The sequence below is a fragment of the Lissotriton helveticus genome, chromosome 3_1, assembly GCF_964261635.1.
Source record: "Lissotriton helveticus chromosome 3_1, aLisHel1.1, whole genome shotgun sequence".
Classification (NCBI taxonomy): Eukaryota; Metazoa; Chordata; class Amphibia; order Caudata; family Salamandridae; genus Lissotriton; species Lissotriton helveticus.
This window is the reverse complement of record NC_136061.1, coordinates 567,995,922-568,018,710: the sequence shown is the minus strand read 5'-3', so window position 1 is coordinate 568,018,710 and position 22,789 is coordinate 567,995,922. Positions and strand designations below refer to the sequence as shown.

The 22,789-nt window shown below is 42.6% G+C and overlaps 1 protein-coding gene across 2 annotated transcripts in view; it reads left to right on the top strand.

Moving 5' to 3' along the window:
* The window catches only part of SATB2 (SATB homeobox 2), a 387,952-nt gene that overhangs the window by 294,890 nt on the left and 70,273 nt on the right, over positions 1-22,789 (top strand). For both annotated transcript variants that reach the window (XM_078680507.1, XM_078680508.1), the window contains one exon: positions 19,254-19,451. In XM_078680507.1, coding sequence (XP_078536633.1) covers positions 19,254-19,451 — 198 coding nt within the window. The remainder of the gene's footprint in view (positions 1-19,253; positions 19,452-22,789) is intronic.

The following is a 22,789-nucleotide window of genomic DNA, read 5'->3' as shown; positions in this document are numbered from 1 at the left end:
TATATGATTTGCCAGTGCTTATTCTTAACTGAGCCCCAGCAGCGTGTTTTCTTCATTTGTTGTGTGTGAATGAGAAAGAGTTTTGTTGGCCATAGTTAAGTTTACCTTTATTACCCTTGGTCTCTTATGGGGAGATGGGTTGTTATAATCGAATAGTACCTGCACTTGAGTGGCTTAATACCGTTTCTACTTAGCTTCTGACCATTTTGTAACTACTGGAGCTAAGTTTAGCAAAACAAAAACATCAAACATCCCTGTTCTTTGCACCTGAATGGTAGCTTTACGTTGCCCATAAAGGGATTTCCTCTTTCTTTACAATATGAAGGAGAAAGTAAGTCTTATATCTCCAAGCTCCCATCACAATGCCCCACATGTCACAAGAAGAAGATTCCAACGTCTTAACATAGTCTAATCTGTTTCAGTGAGTTACCTGGTGGTCCGACTTAAATCATTGAAATGATTGCTAATTCTGTCGGTGCTCTGCCCTTCACATGCATATTCTTGTTGCAGACAAAGTACTTTTAATATTTAAACCCCTCTCTGCATCACAGGATTTCAGGACCTGCTGACAGATTTAAGGATATTTTTTGATGAGAATAGGGCATCTTTTGAAGAGGGTTAGGTGTCAGATGATCTGGAGCCTTGTGTGCCTGATTCCTGGGCCTGATTAATAGAGACAAGAGGGACCCCCCTCTTCTAGTGCCCTGGGAGAGACAATACTGGGCCCACAGAAATGTTGAGTAAATTGTTAACAAGCGCTGAACAAAAGTAAGTTACACAGACCTTTATGCCAGCGTTGTTTCTTTATGGGAACCTCCTTACTTTGTCATTTTGGCAAAAGAGTCTGGGATCCTTGAGTATCTGAGGTGGGTAGAGGGAGTGAATGTGTGACAGTGTGTTGTGAAAAGTTGAAGTGAATATTTCAGTTTTTGTAATATTCCACTAGCTCCAACTCCCTCTCATTGAACATCATATTGAAGCACTCTAACTGGAAGCACTCACTGTGCCAGTCTGAGGACATTTCACACTCATCGGATGCCATCAACCACCACTTCCAACCTATAGGAAATATAACAATTAAAACCGTCAATAAATTTGTCTTACACAATGGTAGATGGACCATTTCGGTATGCATCTTTCATTCACAGTCTCAGGATCCTATTACGAGTGTCCCGGTAACAATGCTGCATTAATACTGCACGTGGTATTATTGATACCGGGCACTATTATCACACCATTATCAGACCCTTCTCAGGTTTGCATCTGGGATGTGAAATAATATTCAAAAAACAGTACTAAGGCACCATTTTCCACACCTTTTCCAAAATTCCAAAGTCTATTCTGTACACATATTCTTTCATGGATGAAAAGCCAACTGTCTCAAGCTCAACACCGACAAGACAGAAGCGGTGATCTTTGGTAACAAATTCTCACCATGGAATTCCAACTGACGGCCGGCCATTTTCGGACCCACACCTAGCACCCAGGCCAGAAACCTCAGAATAAACATCAACAGCTAACCGGACTTGACCACACAACCCAACGCCAACACTGCATCCAGCTTCCACACCCTGAAGATGCTGAGGAATATCTTCAACTGGCTCCTAAGGAACACTGGAGAAAACCGACCCTTGTTCCCTACTCACCAGTAAGTTGAACTATGGGCGCACCCTCTAGGCTGGTATCACCGAGCAACTCACTAGAAAAATACAAATCATTCAGAACTCGGCAGCCGAATCAACCTCAACCTCCCACACAAAACTCACATCGCTCATTACCTTAGGGATCTCCACTGGCTCCTGATACAACAATGAACTCATTGCAAACTCCTCACACACACATTCAAGGCAAATTCAACTTAGGCCCCACCTACCTCAACAGTCACATCTTCTTCATCCAACCACTCTGACTTCTCTGCTCTACAGGATTCCTACTTGCAGATATCCCACGGATACGCAGAACCAGATCAGGAGGACGGGGTTTCTTACATCACTCCTAGAGTGTGGAGCGGCCTCTCTCTACACATCAGAGCCTTTTCCTCTTTTCTTGAATTCAAAAAGAAGTTGAAGACCTGGCTCTTTGTCTAAGCCGCCTGCCCCCACTTCAGGGCTAGCCTCACACACATCTGCTCAGTACCAGGATACCCTCGTGGGTGATACTGCGATTTACAAACCCACATAATGTCACTTAACATATTGGGCCTAAGTTAAAGCCCCTCTGAAGTTTCAGACTAATAACATGCCAGAGGTTTCACATACATGTGGTTTATTGGTGGATATTTTTCTGACGATCTCTCCAACTACTGCGACATGATTTCTTAATAATTGTGTGCAAAGGAGATGCTTTAGCCTTTTTTATATTCGATTGCTTCAGTTATTGTCTATATTGGCATCCTAGCCTGTGTAATTCAGGGCCACTGTATACAATTTGGTGTTCACTACACGATCAAGGAGATTGTTAATGTAATTGTAGAGATAGTGGTAGCCTACATCAGCCTTTAAATAAATAACACATTTCACATTTTTAGCTTGTCGTTAGTGCTGCATCCTCAACCTTGGAGAAGAGACAGACTCCCCAGTCAGGTGCCAGAAAGAGACTGCGTAGATTTATACGTATAAAAATGCAAAGATGGGAGCACAGAGTAAACACAGCTCTCCATCTCAATTAGCGTGCAAATTCCAGCTAATATTAGGCTCATGAAAATGTTTCTGCTCCGTGGGTTGGCTTTTATTTGTGAAAATCACAGGACCAGCTGATACATTCATAAGCTAATTATTACGGCAGCTGTGTGCGCGCGGAGCAGTGAGGCTGGGGCCCTGGAGGGGAGCACATTTGCACAGGGCGACTGCACTGCTGGGGAGGGAGGGGGCGTGCTGCTGAAATAGAGCCCCCCTAATCACATCAGCCAGGAGAAAGTTCCAAGGTGGGATGGATTATTAATGCTGGAAGAGCTGAAGAGGAGGGAAAGACGGGTATGAACTTAGGCCACGGCCTTGGAGTCAACAGGCCGGAGTTTGCCTTTCATGCATTACTGCTTTATCCTGGACACAACCAGTATTGACCGCGTTTACTATCATTCTCTAACAACAAAAGAAAACATCTCACTGTACACCCATACATCACTCTGTTCATCCTTCTATCTTACTGATGCCCACTGCCCAACAGACATCTCTGTCTTTAGCTCACTATCCGCTATGAATATACATTTGTTGTCAGTATCCGTTTGTCCACCATTCAGCCACCCGTATCTATCTATCTATCTATCTATCTATCTATCTATCTATCTATCTATCTATCTATCTATCTATCTATCTATCTATCTATCTATCTATCTATCTATCTATCTATCTATCTATCTATCTATCTATCTATCTATCTATCTATCTATCTATCTATCTATCTATCTATCTATCTCGCTCTCCATTTCATCCTTTTATCTCACAGCCTGTCATCTATTTCTCTGTGCCTTTATTGCCATCTGCCTATGTAGTTCTATGTTTCTGAGTTAATCTACCTTTATGTGCCTCTGTCAGTAGTGCCATTAATGTATGGCACTACTAACTATCTATGTGTAGATCTCTCTATGCCTAGGAGTATATTAGTATGCCTGTCCATTTGGCCTCATATCTTATGAATCTATTTGTTTGTCTATCAAATAGATAAGTAAGTGGCCCGCGTTTGCAAATCTGGGGTAGGTTTCTAACTTGTAGGGATACATTGCATCGAAGTGTTGTCAGGTATGGGAGACAGCGTGCAGTCTGTGCTTGCTGCAGGCAATATTTTTTTGGTAATATCAGGGAAATCAACAGTAAAAAAAACAGCCCTGCAGACCATACAATAGGTCCACAAAGGGTCATACAAAGGCCCACAGACTAACCTATCAGACCAGTCCTTCTGGCACTGCCAGACTGCACGAAGGGGCAGTCCAAGCCTAGTCAGGTTCAGAAGGGTAGAGCTATGTTTTAGTTGGTAGAGCTGTTTTACATGGGTAAGGCAAGTTGAATATTTAAAGGCTGGCTTAAGTCGAGTTAGACAGGAATCGGTTTGGATGGTTAGAGTCAATCTTGATTTTTGTTTGGAATGGATCTGTTGAACCACATGTGAACCGGTAGGACCCCTTTTGATTGGTAGAGGCAAATGTTATAGGCAGAATAAACAAGAGAGATCCAGGGCTGACTGGATAGAGTCAAGGTAAATGAAAACAGGCTTCCAACATCACAAAATGGCTACATGACATTAAAAGATTGTCCCTCGCTGAAATGATAGTGTTTACCACACATGTGGGAAAAACTGTTAAGAGATTAGACTCAGATGTGTGGGACACTATATTGGTGGCACTTAAAGCTAAGTCATCAGCAGGTCACCATGAACAGAAGTAGAAATGTATAGATGTTCTGGCAATCTGGTGTAGGAGCGCGCTGGCAATCTCTCAGGGCGAGACATGACTCCTTGCTGTGGTGGTCATGTCTATTAAATGTATATTTAGCAGAAGGCTTTGCTCGCGCCTTCTCTCTGTTGATGTTTGATGGGGCCTGTCCTATTCAGGAGCAGCTCTACTCTGGCTCTGGAGCCCTCCTTCCAACTATCCTATTCTGTGGCCTTACCTAAACACAATTTTATAGTTTTTTTTCTCTCTACATTTACCAACACAACCACTTCCTCAAGATGGTGGCTGGTCCTCAACGACTGACACTGACCAGGGACTGGTAGCATGTTTCTACAGGCAGTAAAGAAGGACTCAGTGTGTCTAACCTATTTGAGCGAAATAGAAGGACTCCTTTGCCTCATTGTCATTAGAATGGCCATCTTAAAAGGGTTCTTGGGCTGTTCCAGTCAACTCATTTGATGATAGAAAATTGCAACTTTTGGTGACTAGACCCTACCATAAAGATAATGAGTCGGGATTATGTGCTTTCTGAGCCTCAAGCGATTGGTTTATTGCAATGGCTCTGTGTACTCTGTTGTGATCCCTCTGTACAGTGACTCGACTCATTACAGGCAGCTTTTTTTTACAAACACATCACCCCCCCTGTCATCACTCCAATGTGTGCTACTTCTTCTTTTCTGAGGCCAGTCAGTAGACTATCAGTAGAAGTTTCTGCTTATTGCAAGTCAGGAATTCACTGATAACCTGGAACCTACTAACCTAAGCCCTAAGGATAGTTTGATGACACTGGTGTGCTTGTATTGCATGTAAGATTATGTACCCCATCCTCCCCCCTCAATCTATCAAAGAGCAGAGCCAAGCATTTCAAATGTAATATTCTTAAACGGAACTCAGAAAAACTCATATCTGATGCCTGAGGGCAAGACAGAAGTCCTCATCCTCGACAAGCACACCACCCTATGTAACAACTCCTGGTGGCTATCGGAATTCAGTCCCACCCCCACTCCTAAAGACCACGCCCGCAACTTCGGCATCATCTTTGAGAGCGAACATTCCATGAAACGTCAAGTCAATGCTGTCTCCTCAGCCTCATTCCACACACTATTCATGCTCCCCAAAATCTTCAAGTGACTCCCCACCAACACCAGGAAAATGGTAACACAGGCCCTCGTCACCAGTTGAATGGACTACGGCAACACACTTTATGCTGAGACAACTACCGTACTTATGCAGAGATTACAGCTGATACACAACACAGTGGCTAGACTGATCCTCAACTTGCACCTGAAAGACCTCCACTGGCACCCAGTCCAGAAAAGATGCCTCTTCAAGACCTTGACTCACGCCTACAAAGCCCTCCATTACCAGGGACCCACCTACATGAACCACTGCCTGCACACCTCACCCTTGCAGAGATACCACGGACATGACACGGCCGCACAGGGGGACGCTCCTACTCCCACCTCGCCGCCATGGCCTGGAACGGCCTACCTCTTCACCTCTGCATGGCACCATCATTGATCGCCTTCAAGAAGGGACTCAAAACCTGGCTGTTTGAGTTACACCAGCAGTAAACTCCTGGATACCCCCAGAGGTGCCAAGTTGTGCTCTAAAAATATGTGATTGATTGATTGATTGATATTATATGGCGCTAATAAAGGAGAGGTTGTTACGGATTTAATCTTCTACACCAACAGAAGAGCACAATGGAGGGGCACGATTACTGCAGTGCTCCGGATTAACACATCAAGGAAATTCTACATGGGACTGTTATCACTATAGCAATGCCAGAAGATTTCAGGGCTGAGGCAACCATCACCATATACATCAATGATAATATTCTCATCCAGTGCTCTGAGCACAATCTAGAGAGGTTTGACAACATTATCATGAAGTTCAAAAACACAATGTCCAACTATGCCCCCATCTCCTCTCAAAGTCAAGGTCCCTCCCCCACTCAGAGACTGAAAGACAGGCACCATTCCGTCCCTCCTCTATTTTATCTCCTATACTACCTCATGCCCCTGCCCTGTTCTTGACAAAACATGAACCATCTCTGATAGATCCAGATCACTTTCGCCTAAGGATGATTCCTGCCTTTCTCCCATTATTCACCTATTGGAGCGGTGCAAGCCCTCGGCTCATAGAAGGCGAAGAAATTACACCCACTGTCTGAGTTTGGTCAACAGCCTCATCCCAGAGACTATATGTGTGATTACCTTACCGACAACTCTGACCTCCTGATTGCTTGAATGGGCCTCCAGACAGCGGAGCTTGACCATTGATGTTGCACCTGTTATCCCTCTTCCTATCAATCATCCTTGCATCACTCTGAACAGTTCCTCTCATAGTCCTCCACTTCCAGCCCTTTCTCCCCCCACCACTGGTTGTCCCTCTGGGTTGCAGACTTTACCTGACACTTCAGTGAGTACACTGTCCCCCTCTGACCCTAGGCCACATTACATTCCCATCCATAAGGATGAACAATTTTATCTTAAGGATAAACTCACGGACCTTAGTCAAGACCTTCAATTAGTTAACATCAATCTCTAGAACCGTATATGCATCATCTCGAAGCTCGAGAAGAACTTAAGTCTTAACTACACCTCTAGGGATAAAAGGACCCCTCACTTTAATCAATTCGCTCCAATCGCTATGGTAAGAACAAACTTCTCTCATCATAACTCAACGATCAATGAGAGTGAACGGAACCTGCTAGTGAGATTGCATCTCCACTCCAATAGTACCTCCAGGGCCAAGGTGGGTACACCTATCTGATGCTGACATACACTCCCATCTACTGTCTATTACCAATACACATAAGGACTCAACACCCTCGCAGAGCATCATCCAGGCTAATCCTTCCAACCTGCATAGAGAACACAGTATCAATAACAGATCCATGAACAAGCATAATCAGCTTTAAATCCACACAACACACCATGAGACATTATCTACCATATCTCATCTTAGATCTTTGCTCCTTAATTGCAGATCGGTGGTAAAACATGCCTCTGACATTGCTGATCTCATTCTTTCTCAAGAACTAGACCTCCTTATTGTAACAGAAACATGGCTCAATGAGTGATCCCCTTTCATTTTGGATATACTAGTAACACCCAACTATGACATCATCAGAATAGACAGATCAGGAAGAGCTGGGGGTGGCATAGCATGCATTTACCACTCCACGCTCACACTAAAACATTCACAAACGGTTACAATAATGTTGTAAGAATACCTAGGTATAGAAATATGGAGCAATAACAAACTTGCTGTAAACTACACATAGTTTACCACCCATGGGTAATAACCATCTCTGCTAACTCAGACCAACACACCAATCAGATCTTCCTTGGGGACTTCAACTTCCATTTGAATTACTTGGATGATCCCATTCTTTACACCTTCAAAACCTTTCTTACAGGCCTCAACGTAACCCAATTTTGCAATGGCCCAACAGACAATAGAGGCTCCACCCTCAATTTAATAATTGCCAAGGATAACTTGATACAACTTCAATCCATAGCACCCTGCGACTCATCTGATGACTACTTAATATCCTTCCGTGTCCTGGAAAAGGTGTTGTTGAGAAAGGGTAAGCTACTTAAACCAAAACAATAGTCAAGAGACATAAAAAATAGTAATCCTACTGAGCTAACTGCTTTTAGCAACAACATCCTGCCTCCGCCCACAAACATGATGAATGCAAATGAGCTTACTGATCATTACACCCAATGTGTGACAGACATATTGGACACGATTGCTTCAAAGCGCTTAAAAGAACACCTAGCAGACAGTCCAAAACATGGTTCAATGGCAGTTTAAGTGAGGAAAGGCACATTCTAAGTCATGCTGAGAGATCTTGGATAAGTTCTCCCACTGGTCCTCGCCTCAAGCAATTGAAGGCACGAAGAAGATCCTATAACAAACACATCAGGGGTCATATTATGTATTATGTCGGACTTTCTCTGTTTGCACCTGGTGCACCATAAAACTGGTGCGCCAGGTGCAAACAGAGTAAGTGCACCCTATAACATAGAATGTCCTGTCCCCAGGACAGTCGCAAACTCGTGCTGCCCTGGGGTTAGTGCATTCAAGTGAAATGCAGAATTGATTTGAAGCAGCTGCTTCGTGTTTCACTTTGCAGGCGGCAACCCATCTGCACTTTAAAGGGGAGTTAGTGATCCCTTTGCAGGCGGGTGCAGTCACTGAGAGGGCTGCTCTCGGGGGGAATACTGACAGTGTGCCTCCTGACATCTTCTTTGCCTCTGCGACCACTTCTGTAATACAGCCCGGGCACAGAGGCAAAGGGATTATCTCATTTGCATGGGTCACGCCCCCATGCAAATGAGGGAATGCCTCTGCTTTATGTGCGCTAGTGGTATTACAGAAGGGGCTGCACAAGTATCTAGAGCCACTTCTGTAATACCAAAGTTCCTTGGGGTGCATAAAGCAGGCACAAACAACTGTTGCGCCCCCCAGGGCATTCTATGTCATATGGCCCCAGAAGGTCAAAATCAAAAAACTTCAGATCGCATCTAGATAATGACAAAATAGACCCAAAAAATGTACTTTTTGAAATCATCAAATAACAGCAACTTGCCATTCTAAACACCACACGGTTGACAAGAAGACAATCCCTAATGGTGATGAGTTCTATGCACATTTCATTTATAAGACAAGGAGGATCGAACTAGAATTGTAACTCACTTCTCAGCATTTGCTCAACCTAGACCAGCTCAGTCTCCTCCCAGTATAGCTCCTGGACAGTTCTCTTTGTACTGGATATACCTAAAAAACATAAGGCAACTTGGTCTTCCTTCAAAATCCCTGACAAAAATGACATAGTCACAATAATCACATCTATAACACCTTGTAACCATTTTATTGATCTTCTGCCCACTAAGCTTGACAAAGAACTTACATCTTCCTTACTCCCTTTATGGGTGTAGATTATCAAAGCATCTCTTTCTCAGGACATGGTCCCTAATAGCCTAAAGATAGGACAGTTCACCCCTATTTATAAAAAAAACAACAATGCTGACCATTCTGACCCCAACAATTTTCGCCCAATCGCCAACTTCCGACTCTAACAAAACCTCTGGAGAAATGTGTACACCTGCAACTCTGCAACCATATTGAAAAATCACAACTTGTAGATGAGTACCAATCTGGCTTCAGAACTGGTCACAGCACTGAAAGAGCTCTGACACATATTGTTAATGATGCCCTAAGACTGCTTGATTAGAATGAATCCCGTCTAATTATACTTCTTGATCTCTCCTCGATGTTTGATATGGACAAACATGACGGCTTGATTGACCTCGAAAATAGGATGGGGTTATCTGGTCCTGTTTAAAACAGGTTTGCTTCATTCCTTCACAATTGGATTCAGAGAATGAAAATTAACCAGACCCTATCATATAGTACACCTGTAACAACTGGAGTACCTCAAAGCTCCAGACACTCACCCACGCTATTCAACGTGATCATGAAACCTCTTACATGCAGTTTAAAGATCTCAAACATTCATTACCATATGTACGCTGATAATACACAGTTGTATTTGAAAATCTCCTCACCTGAAGATATCAAAATGCACAGTTGCACTCGCAATCACCTTATGCTTAACACCCTCAAAACTGAATTCCTTTTCATCACCCCCCACAATCTCTCGGCCCCCCCATATAAGATTGGATCAAACAACTCACAGCTCTCAACTGCTCCCCCCACATTATTGACTTTACTTGGTCGCTAGGCATAACTTTGGACAAACATCTTAATATGCAAGATCACATGAGTGCAAATATCAGGGGAGCCAATCACCTACTTAACATTCTAAGGAAAATCAAACCTTTTTTGCCTTCATTAGATTTTCAGTTAGCAGTACAATTTCTAGTCATCTCCCGATTAGATTTACGGGAGTGCCACTCTTGCTGGCCTACCCAAAGTAAAGTTGGCACCATTAAAGGCCACACTGAGCTCGACTGCCAGGCTCATAACAGGTTCCAAGAGAATTGACCACAGCACTCTAGACCTAAACATCTAAAATTGCTCTTATTTGAAGCTAGAATCCAATTAATAATTACATGCATGACGCACAAGGCCCTCCACAACAATACTTCTGTCTACTTGGCCCAAAAACTCGAACTATCGGGGGTAGTCATTCCTTAAGAAGCACTCCCTCCCTACTGTTGAAACCCCAGAAAAAAGAAAACCTACAACCCCTCCTTCTCCGGCCTTGCCCCAAGAATTTGGACCTCTCTACCACCGGAATTCAGGATAATCCCCTCGACTACCTCCTACAAAAAAAGGAAGCTAAAAAGCTCTTGATGCACAGTTTCTTTTTCTAGGAGCACTGATCCTTCTACAGCTTGGCTAGCATTGGTGGACCCCAAAGAATCCAATGGTATGCCTAATGATATACAGTATATATGCAATTTCACTCTTATTCCTTCTCTCATTGTCATTTGTTTTTCTCTTTTCGTATTATTTATGACTCGATTGCTCTATGTACAGGGCTCTGATACCCAGACGGGCCATACTCCCTCTTCATAAAACTCCATAAATAAATAATTTTTAGGTCCATTGTCGTTGTAAGATACACACTAAATGAAGCTAAACACTATGCTGAAATGGGGGTTTAGAAGAATCACATATAGTTGGGCTAACATACGGAGCTTACAACATGATTTGGTATCAATACAGGTATGGTAACAGGTGTTAGCATGGAACTGAGAGATGACAGTGAGGGTTTACAATGTATAGCATGTGGCTTTGGATGGGAGGGAAGAGGGAAGAGGGCTGGTCCAGTTATATGTTATTGTTATATCTGTATTTCATTGCAAGTATAGAATACTGCCGAAGTTTGTAAATCGTATGCAATATGGATTTTTTGTTGTTGTTTTTTTCCCTTTTTTTTTAAACTTTATTTTTTACAGATTTTTGCTTACATTACAACTAAAAAGCATGTCATCATGTATACAAAGCCAGGATAGCATATATGAGCTGTACAGCGAGTATAACCTTTGAGGCAGTCCATCAATTTACATTCTGGTGAACAATACAGTAGGGTCAGAGAACCTTATTTGTGCGCCTTGCCAAGTACTAGTTGTTGCTAGCAGTCACAAACAACAATTCACATGACGCGAAACAGGTCATGGTGAAAATAGAGGCGCGTCAATATGGGGGTTTGATCCTGTGTTGGACCAAAAATACAGAAAAAGATTGACCTCCACTGCCCATAATATTCAACAACAATGTTGTCTCATGCACAAAGGCGTTAGTCAATGTGTATGTCCATATTAGTTGCATATGTCCATATTTTTGCATACGTTTTCAGCACTACATCGACATTTACATCCATGTAACAAGGACCTACATATGATATTTATCACACATAGAAATCACAAGAACAAAAATTAAAGGTAGTGTCCACCAAACTTTACAACACTTTCATACTTGTTTAAAGACATTCCAGTTCATAGGGTGTGATTGCTTGCCTTTAGGAATAGGGGTACATCCCGTCCTCATATGACATTCCTCAGTAAATAGCATGTGCCCACACGTTTCTACCTCCTTCATGTGGGACATAATATCAGTGTGACATCTATGTCAGGGCAATAGCCTTTTTACTGTGGGACACTGAATAAAAAATAAACAATAATTATTACTCCTTTTAAACTAAACTTTTATGTAATGTATAGGCGAATGTTCCATTAGGAACATCCCCTTGAGCATTGTTTGGGCTTTTGTTTGGTAGCTAAAAGGCAATGCGGTGTTTTAGTTTAGGGATATGCCATGCATTGTGCTCCTACCACACCTACAGGGGTGATAAAATGAAGATTTTAATATCACCTAGGTTGTTTATTGCATGTTGAACGAGCTGGAAATATCTAGGAGTTAATGCATGTTTTTGTGACAGAAAAGTTTGGAAACAAAAAGAGGCAATTGCTGCTCTGTATGTCTACGCTGTGCTGTCGGCAAAACATGCAAAAATTGGAGGTATTTTGAGTTAATGTATGTGATTAAGATGCTAGAAAGAAGCACACAGACCCCTTCTGTGCTGATAACATCAAGATACGGCTCCAGTTATGGATCGCTAAAGATAAGTATGGATTAGGCCAGGAGTGGTCCCACTTTAGCCATCACAGTCCCGGGCAGTCTAGTCTCAGTAAAGTGTAAGGTCTACACCTGTATGTTAAAGAAAGTAGTGTGTTACTTCATTATTTTGAATCACTGGTTACATTGCATAGTGGTGTTGTTTCACCAAAGTTAATCACTATAGTGGTAGTGGAGATGACATCACATGCTTTTTAGATCTTGCCTACAGCCAGCCGAAGCCATGTTTTTGATAAAGACCTATGGCCTTCAATCCAATGTATGAAATACAGAAAACACAGAAATTACCACCTACTAGAACTGATGAAATCTAGACAATATTTCCTTGTAAACGATCAGTAATCCCATTGATTAAATCACAGTGATTGCAAAGAAGACCACAGGAGCTAAAAGCAGACACATGGTGTAGCGATTGTTTCTACTAGATGCGCATGCATAGCCTCTGGAATAAATTCCTCCTGATTGTTGGGTTTCGGTAGAGATGTTGTGACACTGAGAACCTTGGCGGTTTTGGAGATTGCAGTTGTTGGCCGTGCATGTGCCTAGCTGGTAACAGTACTAGATTTTCAGCACATTAAGGCAAAAACACATTATTACATTTGGCACGCACCCCCAAGCCCAGAGTAGACTCCATTTACATTCACCTCCCAGCTGCAAAATAACACTCCTTGCTGCCCCGTGCTGGTGGCACCACTCCCTTATTATTGTCACACCTGTTCTGCATCTTGCTCATCTGATGTTGAGAACATTGACTTAACGATGACCAGTACAAATTCTTCCACGCTCAAGGCTGCCATCTGAAACAGAATAATCCCTTTACTGGGAGAATGGGATCACTCGCAGGCTGGGAGGTTTACTCAGAGAGTTCATGCACTGTCTGAAAAGTTCTGTGTGTTAATTGGTGGTTATAGGTTGAAATTCCAGAGGGTGTCTATCTGTATTTCTTCTTTCTGAGGTCGATGAATTGAGTAGCAAGCCTGTATCAGGGCTGGACTAGGAACAGCAACTAGCCCTGGCAGATTGTTGCTCGGCTGGACATGGGAGTGTAGGTGCTAGTAAATAGCACTGCTCCCGCTTTTGTTACTGGGGGCTGATATTGCAGCACTGCTGCAAAACCTACCCCCATGGCCAGAAAGCTGGCCCCCTTCTCTCCAGCCCGCTGGGGAAATGCCAGGTGCCTGCTACAGCCAGTCCGGCCCTGGCCTGTATGGTAACATCAGTTCTGCTATACAACTTTCTAATACTCCTAGATTTGCCACTTGGTTCCCAGTTATGAGTTGTGAGGACTGGTATCCTGCGACATTACAAGTTGACCTGGTGAACACTTTCAGTAGTTAACTCTGCTTGTGTTTCCAGTCATAAATTCCAAATGGAAACAAGGCCATAATTCAGGAACTGCTTGCAGGAAAAAACCCGGTAATTCCAGGACCTGGATACAGTTTCCCTCTGTAGCTGGACAGTTTGTAACTAACTGTAAGGTCCAGGGGCAAGAATACTGACTGGGATGGCAAATGTTGACCTGCTATTCCAGCGCACCCATACCTCCCCCTTACACAATAGGATGAGTGACCTCCGAGTCTCAAATATATCACAGATATTCGTTCACCTGGGGCTGAATGGGGGTGTCCTGAAGACCCTCTGTATCGCAGGAGCTGCAGGGGTCTTTGTTACACCCCTGCCCTGGAGCCTACAGATCTATATCAATGTACACAGTTAGTTTATGGATTTTCACTTCATCTTACATAAAAATAGCAGAGCCCATTTCAACCTGTTAAACAATACCTATTTTTTTTTTACATGTGTAGTGGCGTGTATATTATTATATTGTTTTCATCTTAAGACAGGTTTCCTGTCTGAGCACAAAGGGATGTTAAACGTGCCGCTTGCATCGTCTGACACGGCTTCCGTGGCAGCCTTTATTTCAGATAACTGTCAAGAAAAAAAAGTGGAGTGGCTGGATGAAGAAATTCGAGCCTATTGCCTCATACAGGCGGTTTACTTTTCATTTCAAAAAATTATTTCCTTTGTGCAAAGTGAACTCCCGAGAGTGCGCACTTGGTCCAGGAGAGTCTGTAGGAACTGAAACATAAAAAACACTGACACGGGGAAGAAGACGAAAGAGAGGAAGACTATGGTGGCCGCCCGTTGCTACCAACGAACATCATTATTGATGCAGAAATTCGAAATTCCAAGTAAACAATTAGATTATCGTCATTTTACGTTTTTCCCTCCACCCGACATACTGCAAGAAAAGAGCAGGTCTTTGCAACTGTGGCCCCTCACTTGTAAAAACAAGGCAGTGTTGTGTTACAAATTAGTTTATAAATCCCCTGGCGGCCTCACAGTTCAGTGCCCGCAGCTGCTGCAGATGGGCCCAGGCAGTTGCGCGCGCCTTCCCTCCGCTGCAGCCGGCGGTCTGACGGAGAGCGCGCGATGATCGGGTTATTAGCAGCGAAGGCCGCGAGCCGCACAATGCCAACAGCTGGTGTTGCCTTCTTGGCTGGTGCAGCGGAGATAATCAAATCATGCCTCGTTTAAAAATAAAAAATATATATTTATCATTTATTTCTTTTGGGGCCCTGGAAGGAGACACAAGGATGTTGATATTGAACATTTATGTAGCACACACCACAAACGGAATTGCGACTAGATGCGTAAATAATGGATGTTATTAACGCCCAACAGAATGGCACGAGTCTTATCGACTTAGGAAGAAGGAAAAGCTAGGTGTGCACTGGAGCTCAGAGAGACACACAGTCCTGTACCTTGAGCAAGGTATTTCAATGCCAAAGGCAAAAGGACAGTTTGCTACTTAGGCGCTCCCCTACCCTAGAAACAAGGACATTTTAGGTAATTTGTAGCAATCTGGAGGCGGCATCAGCCTGTTTTTTTGTGATGTCCCCTGGTGCAGCTGCTAACAATTGCTTTAAAGTAGAATCTCTCCCACCAGCTGCCTTTGTCACTGTGGCAGCTACTTGCAAAGAAGGTGAAAGGGTCTCCAAGGAGGGCCAGCCTCAGGATTTATGATAAGGTAGAAAAGCAGTTTTTGGTTTATAAAAAAAAAAGCCCTTTACTTCAAACTTTGCTCCAAGGTTCTGTATCTGGGCGATAGAACAGGTTTGAAGAACCATGGTTGTCCAATGAAGATGTAAGGTGTGCGCAAAAAGCAGCATGGGGTTTCGGGAGGTCCACTTATATTTTTGCTAATATTGGTAGTTCTTCCTGTTGTGTACAAGTTTCAGGCCAACCATCACTTTTATATTTGACATGTATTGGGCCACTTCCATTAATGGCGAACATGTTGTATTCTATACTTAATTTAAAGGTGTTAGGATCAGCTTTAATCAGCCACTGGCTTCTTTAACTCCGAAACATTCAGCCATTGTCTTGAGACTTTAAGAATCACATGTTGCGTCAGCCAACAGGAGTATTTTAGTCTCACTGTTTTTCTGTTGCCTGCTTGGATGTGTTCTTCCACCTCCACTGGAATGCAAGAGGTACTAATTTGTATCTGAAATCAGATGGAGAGTGGCCCGTTAGCACCATGAAGTGATCACTGATAAAAACATCCGAAAAATGGATGCTACAGAAAAAACGTTTTTTTAAGGCAACAGTGGTCCTTAACGTAAGAAATAAGGAAAGAAAATAAATATAGACCGCAATGTGTGCTATAAGCAAGGAAGTGTCCAGCCGGGCACTAATTTAATCAATTTTAAGAAAAAATGCAAGGATTTTGAGTGTACAAATATACAGTGGGATACGTATATGTATATTTGTGCGCTCAAAATCCTTGCATTTTTTCCTAAGATTGATTAAATTAGTGCCCGGCTGGACACTTCCTTGCTTATAGCACACATTGCTGTCTATATTTATTTTCTTTCCTTATTTGATACGTTAAGGACCACTGTTGCCTTACATTTTTTTTACCCCAGGTCCTTAACCACCTAGAGGGTTCCCTTGTTGTTATAATACTACAGAAAAAACGGTTGCAGGGGCGACCTAAGGCATGTGCAAGCTGTGCACCTGCACAGGGCCACCAAACCCCAGGGGTCACCATGCCGATATATATCCTTAATATAATAATCCTCTGAGGATGGATACATGTTTGCGTGGTGGCCCCTGGCACGGATTTGGCGGCCTTTGGCTCTGTTCCACTTCCAAATACCTTCTTGAGCTCCGGGGAAGGGGGGGGGCTCTGCCCTGCCCGGACCCCCTCTTCCAGGGCCCCACACCTATGCTCCCTGCCCAGGGCCTCCATGAGCCTAGAGCCGCCCCTGACGGTTGGTGCGGTTAATTTTCATTTATCAAAAAATACTAAAGAGAAATCCATGCTTCAGGTTTCTCTTATGGTTGCTGATGTATGAAAATAGTCACCTTTTCCACTGGACTACGTATGCAGTTAACAGGACAGCATCTTCACACTAGATTAGGGAGTGAGCCCATGACAGTTTACAAGTCTTTGCTATTGCAAAAACATTGACCTATCAATGCCTGGTAATTAGATTGTTACAACATGAATGATTGTCAAGGAGTGTAAATTTTTTTTTTCTTCAAAAGAGGCCAAATTAGCTTAACACAAGGCCCAACATATTTATGTTTGTGCCTTTATTTGGACATAGTAGGCACTTTTTAAAGTATTGCAGTTTTTTTTTAAAGTGCCAGTGTTTTCACAGTTTCCATAATAAAGGACACCAATCTGCTTGGGGTCCGAGCCTAGTCTCTATGTAGAAATAATTCACCACAGGTGTATCATATTGTAAAATATTACTGCAGAGAATTCTCATATATGTGATAATTAATAATTCAGTCTATTTACGGTAAGTAAAACCATCAATTCGGCTAAGCGTGTGCGTTTTAACTTTTACATTTGATAGTGTTGTAGGCACAACTGCTTTTTGAAGAGCCTAGTTACTATGAAAAAGGATAAAGACATGACTCATCCCCTGACACAATAAGTCTGCTTCTGAGATTGCTCCCATTTCCAGGTACTTGAATTAATAAATAAAACAGCTGAGGTTCGAGGATCCCATGAATTAAGGTAACATTATCCCTTTGATCGGATCCAACTTTCCTATAAGGATTGGTAGTTATGGCCTGATGGTGCCTTTCAGATGATAAATAGTGTTGTCATATATGGAATAATCTTTTCTAGATCATGAAGTGCTTTGAATTCATCTGGTGGCATGTTTTGTCTAAAATACGTCTTTATCGAATGTATACACACGTGATCCACTAAAATCCACGTTTCATCTGTCAATTTCTCTGATGAAATGGATGTGGAGAAAGACTTAATGGTCGATTTCGGATGTAATGCTCTGGTGCCACTTGTCACATTGTGGGCAAGTTTAGACAAATATTATCTCATTCTATTTTGGTAGAGCTTGAAATGAATTTCAATTGTAGTTATAAACCTGGATTTCCAGCAGGGAATTTCCCTGGTGCATTTTTTTTGTGGTCATCCCAACCACCCACCTCCAGCGTTCAAGGCTTTTGAAGCCTTCAAGTTCACAGGTGTTTGAAGAACCACCAGTCCCCATAAGCCAAAAGATAAAAGTCCAAATAACAATGTGGACCAGGTAATGAAACTAGTTCCAGTAACATCACAAAATCTAGGATTACAACATTTACCGTTTGTAATTCTTGTATCTGTAAACATCTAAAAATAGGTCAAATATGAGATAAATATTGGCAGGTTCTAAAATAACGATAGAGTTCTACTGGAAAATAAACATAACAAATCTTAGAATTCTGTCTGGGAAGATCTGCTTTTCTAGTGGATTAGGGTTAGATTAAAATGTGTATATTGTGCAGCCTCAGCGGTCTAGTGACTGTGGGTCGGGGGCGATGCTCAGTGTGGAGATGGGCAGACTGTTGTCTGAAACATGAAAACAAAAGGTATACCCAGGAACCAATGATGTCCTTCACGGGGTCTTCTTGCTGTATCTATTCCAAAGGCAATACTTGTGATGGAACTCTGCTCAAGTGAGAGGGTAACAAAATACAAAATGAAAGCCAAAAGAACAATATGTTGTTCAGACAGGTAGGAGACTCATCAGGCTCTTTGGTGGTGTCTTGTCTTTTAGGCGCTATGTCTTCTAGGCGTTATGTCTGTGATTGTGGAGTGGCTGAGCAGCAGCTCCATGGCAGACTTGCAAAACTTCATTAGAGTTTCAGGCTTTTCTCTATTGAAGATGAAGTAGGCGCTACACGACTCCGGGTTCTGGAACCACCACAGGAAAAGCAGCACAAGCCTGTTCATTGCCTGTGTTCTTCCCTACACTGGAATGGAACTCTAGCTGAGAAGTTTAGTCTTTCGTAACTAGTCTCCAGCCATTTTTTAATGTCTACCAGCGCATCTCTCCAGTTCGAACTTCCATCCAACCAGTTTCAGGCAGTGTTTCCTTCCTCCATGGGATTTCAAAGAAGGGCACCTTCTCTGGTGACCTATTGACCTTTTCTCAAAATTCATTTTGTGACCAGAGTCTGCATGCCAATGGCCATGTGCGATCTGAAGGGCCATGTTCTGGGGAGAAATTAAGTGCTGTAGAGGATAACACCAACTTTGATGTTAAAACAATCTATTATTGTCCATTTGCAACGGAAATTAAAAAAATATTGTCTAGTGCATAAACGATGAACTTGTATTTAATATTCTATGCTCAACTCACTACAGTATTTACTCATTCAGATCAACAGCATTCGTGAATTTTGAATGCTAACTGATATCTCCTATGTGTTCCAGGGTTGGCTGTGCGAGTTGCTGCGCTGGAAGGAGAACCCGAGCCCAGAGAACCGTACCCTGTGGGAAAACTTGTGCACCATCCGGCGGTTTCTGGGCTTGCCTCAGCACAAGCGGGATGTCATCTACGAGGAGGAGTCGCGGCACCACCACAGTGAGCGCATGCAGCACGTCATCCAGTTAACGCCCGAGCCTGTACAGGTAAGTGATTCTGCAAGCTAACCTTCTCCTGGCACTTGTCACAGCCGCCATCTTAGAGTCTGAGATAGTGGGAGAAGTGTCCCCCCAACAGGACTCTGTAGGCTTCAGGGGCGTTCACCACAGAAAGAATCACTACTCAACAAAAATATAGCATTGAAAGAGGAGTCACAAAATCATGAAATATATGTTTTCAGCAGTAATCTGCTTCTGATCCTGCTTGCCGGGATAGGAGCCTCTTTCAGAGGTTAGTGTATCTGCCCCAAAACTAGTGTCATTCCCACTTTGTTTACATGCTAGTGCTTGTAACACAAGGTTTACAGTCTAGTGCTTGTACAGTCTAGACATGTCCCGGTACCACTATGTTCAGTCTTGTGATTGTAACATTATGTTTACAGTCTAGTGATGGTAGCACTATGTTTACAGTCTAGTTATTGTACCATTATGTTTGCAGCCATGTGCCTGTACCACTATGTTTACAGTCTTATGTTGTACCACTATGTTTAAAGTCTAGTGCTTGCACCACTATGTTTACAGTCTAATGATTGTACCACTTTGTTTACAGGCTACTGCCTATACCACTATGTTTAGAGCCTTACAATTGTACTACTATGCTTCAGTCTAGTGATGGAACCACTATGTTTACAGGCTAGCGATTGTACCACTATGTGTACAGGCAGGTGCCTGTGCCACTATGTTTAGAGTCTTGTAATTGCACCACTATGTTTACAACCTGGTGCGTTTACCACTATGTTCACAGTCTAATGATTGTACTACTATATTTTCAGGCATGTGCCTGTACCACTATGTTTAGAGTCTTGTAGTTTACCACTATGTTTACAGTCTAGTTCTTGTACCACTATGTTTACAGTCTAATGATTTCACCACTTGGGTTACTGGCTCCTGCCTGTTTCACTATATTTACAATATTGTTATTGTACCTCTATGCTTCAGTCTATGCTTCAGTCTATTGGATGTACTGCTATGTGTGCAGGATAGTGATTGTACCACTATTTTTATTATAGACTTGTTCTGGTACTGCTACTTTAATAGACTAATGCTCTTACTACACTCTTACAGTATAGACTACTACCTCATACTACTAATGTAAAATTAGTTTCACAAACTTGAACTTGTACCACTACTCCCTACTTTAATCAACTAGTGCTTTACTTTTACAGAGGGGTGCTTGTGCGACTATTATGAACTTTTACAGACTAGTGCTTGAACGCTATTTTGATAGGCTAATGCATGCATCTCTATTTTATAGAATGCTCCATTTATCATTACCAATACAGATCAGTGCTCAGTATAATACAACTTTCATACTCTAGTACTTGAAGCAACACAGGAGGCTCCAGGAGGCCTCCACTGACTGTGGCACAATACCTAAAGTGAAACGAAATAGAAAGCGTCCACATGTAAACATCAGGATCCAACCATCGTCCACGCGCTTCCATCCCTGGGCGTGCATTCATGGTAGCAATGAACCCACCGCTGACATCTCTGGACATGGGAAGTGATCTCAAAGCTTGAGCTTATGACTCTGTGCTGCTCTAATCGGTGTTTTCTTTCTTTGGAGCCCTCTGTGAAGGGCAACAGCCACCTTTATAATGTCTTCCACTGCTGAAAACTGAAGTTATTTTCACTCAGTCTCTCCAGCCATCACAGAGGTTATTTGCAATGTGCTGCTGAGGAGCAGATGTCAGTGCCCTGGTGTACACTGTAATACTACTGAACCAGTAGTGTTAAAAATATGCTAGTTACCCATGAACCTACCAAGATCTGTCACTGCCCATAACATAATAATTTATGCTAGTTAAGTGTTAGTGCAATAAATTAAATGTAATCGGCGTATGCCGGAGTATCGAGGACAGAAAGTTCGCCTGCAAAAAATTGTGGCAAAAATATCAACAATCAGAGCGTTTTGAAGGAAAATAAATAGGTAAGTAAATATTTTTTATTTCTAGCTCCACTTCCCTGTGCCTTGAAAATATATATATATTCAAGGCACATATGTGTTCAGTTAATCATAGAAATTTCCGAACCACTGGTTTATTTTTGTTAGTTGGCTCAATCTTTACCAGTGCATCAATAACATGCCCAAAATAACTATCACACTCACAGACGTATCTAGGGGGTAATACCATTTTAACCAGAACCAGACCTTAATGAAGTTCAAGCTATCACCCTCCCTAGAGTAAACTATAGAAATAATTTTTTCACTGACATTCAAAAATACAAATTTCATATCTTACATTACACCCCATGCTGTAGTCCAACTTATATTTGGGTAGACGGCTTCCATTACATTAATGGTGTATTGATTACCCTGAACTGGCTGATCATTACTGGCAGACCTGTCTACAAACTTGTATACATAGTGCACAGTCCTCCACATTTTGATCACTCCTATTATCTGACTAAGACAAAACAAATCTCAGGAACATCTTGTCATCTTCTCATTTGTGATTCTATTCTCCTTAAGATTTCTGTTTTAATCAAGAAATGCACATTAAACCAATACTTCTCTGGTTGTGTACCTACAGTTGTGAATGCCAATGTGGCCTCTGTCCACACTTTTCAATTCTGAAAGAACTGATTTTCAACAGCACGTTCTTTAGTCCTCTCTCTAGGCAGTTGCCCTCAATATTAATCTGTAGCCTGGCATTGAAGACGTCTAGATATCAACCTAGATGCAAGATGGTTTCATCATCTCATATCACCATGTCATGTCTTTTCGAATATGTTTGCCTGCAGGTATTTTGTCCCCATGATGAGACCCTTCCGTAGATGTCTGATCTTGAGATATTGATTCAGAAAAGGGGGTGGTGATGAACAGAGTGTCTGAATTAAGCAGACCACTCTTACCCAGTCCAAAGATCAGGGCTTGATCCATCACCGTTTTTTAGCTCACTGCACCATCCCAGCTCAGAACCTGGCTATATGCAAATTAGTCTGTTCCTGTCCCAGTGCATGATGGGAACTGGGCAAACCAAACTACCAAGCCAATTCTTATGCTGGGAAGGAAACAAGCTTCCGGGGACCGGTTTTTTGCATTTCAGCCGTCGTCGGCCCGGCTTGCTTGAATCCTGATGGTGCAATGAGCAAGGGACTCACATCTGAGTATACCCTTCCACGCTTATGGTGGACAAAATGATTCAGAAAAGGGCGTGGTGATGAACAGAGTGTCTGAATTAAGCAGACCACTCTTACCCAGTCCAAAGATCAGGGCTTGATCCATCACCGTTTTTTAGCTCACTGCACCATCCCAGCTCAGAACCTCGCTATATGCAAATTAGTCTGTTCCTGTTCCAGTGCATGATGGGAACAGGGCAAAC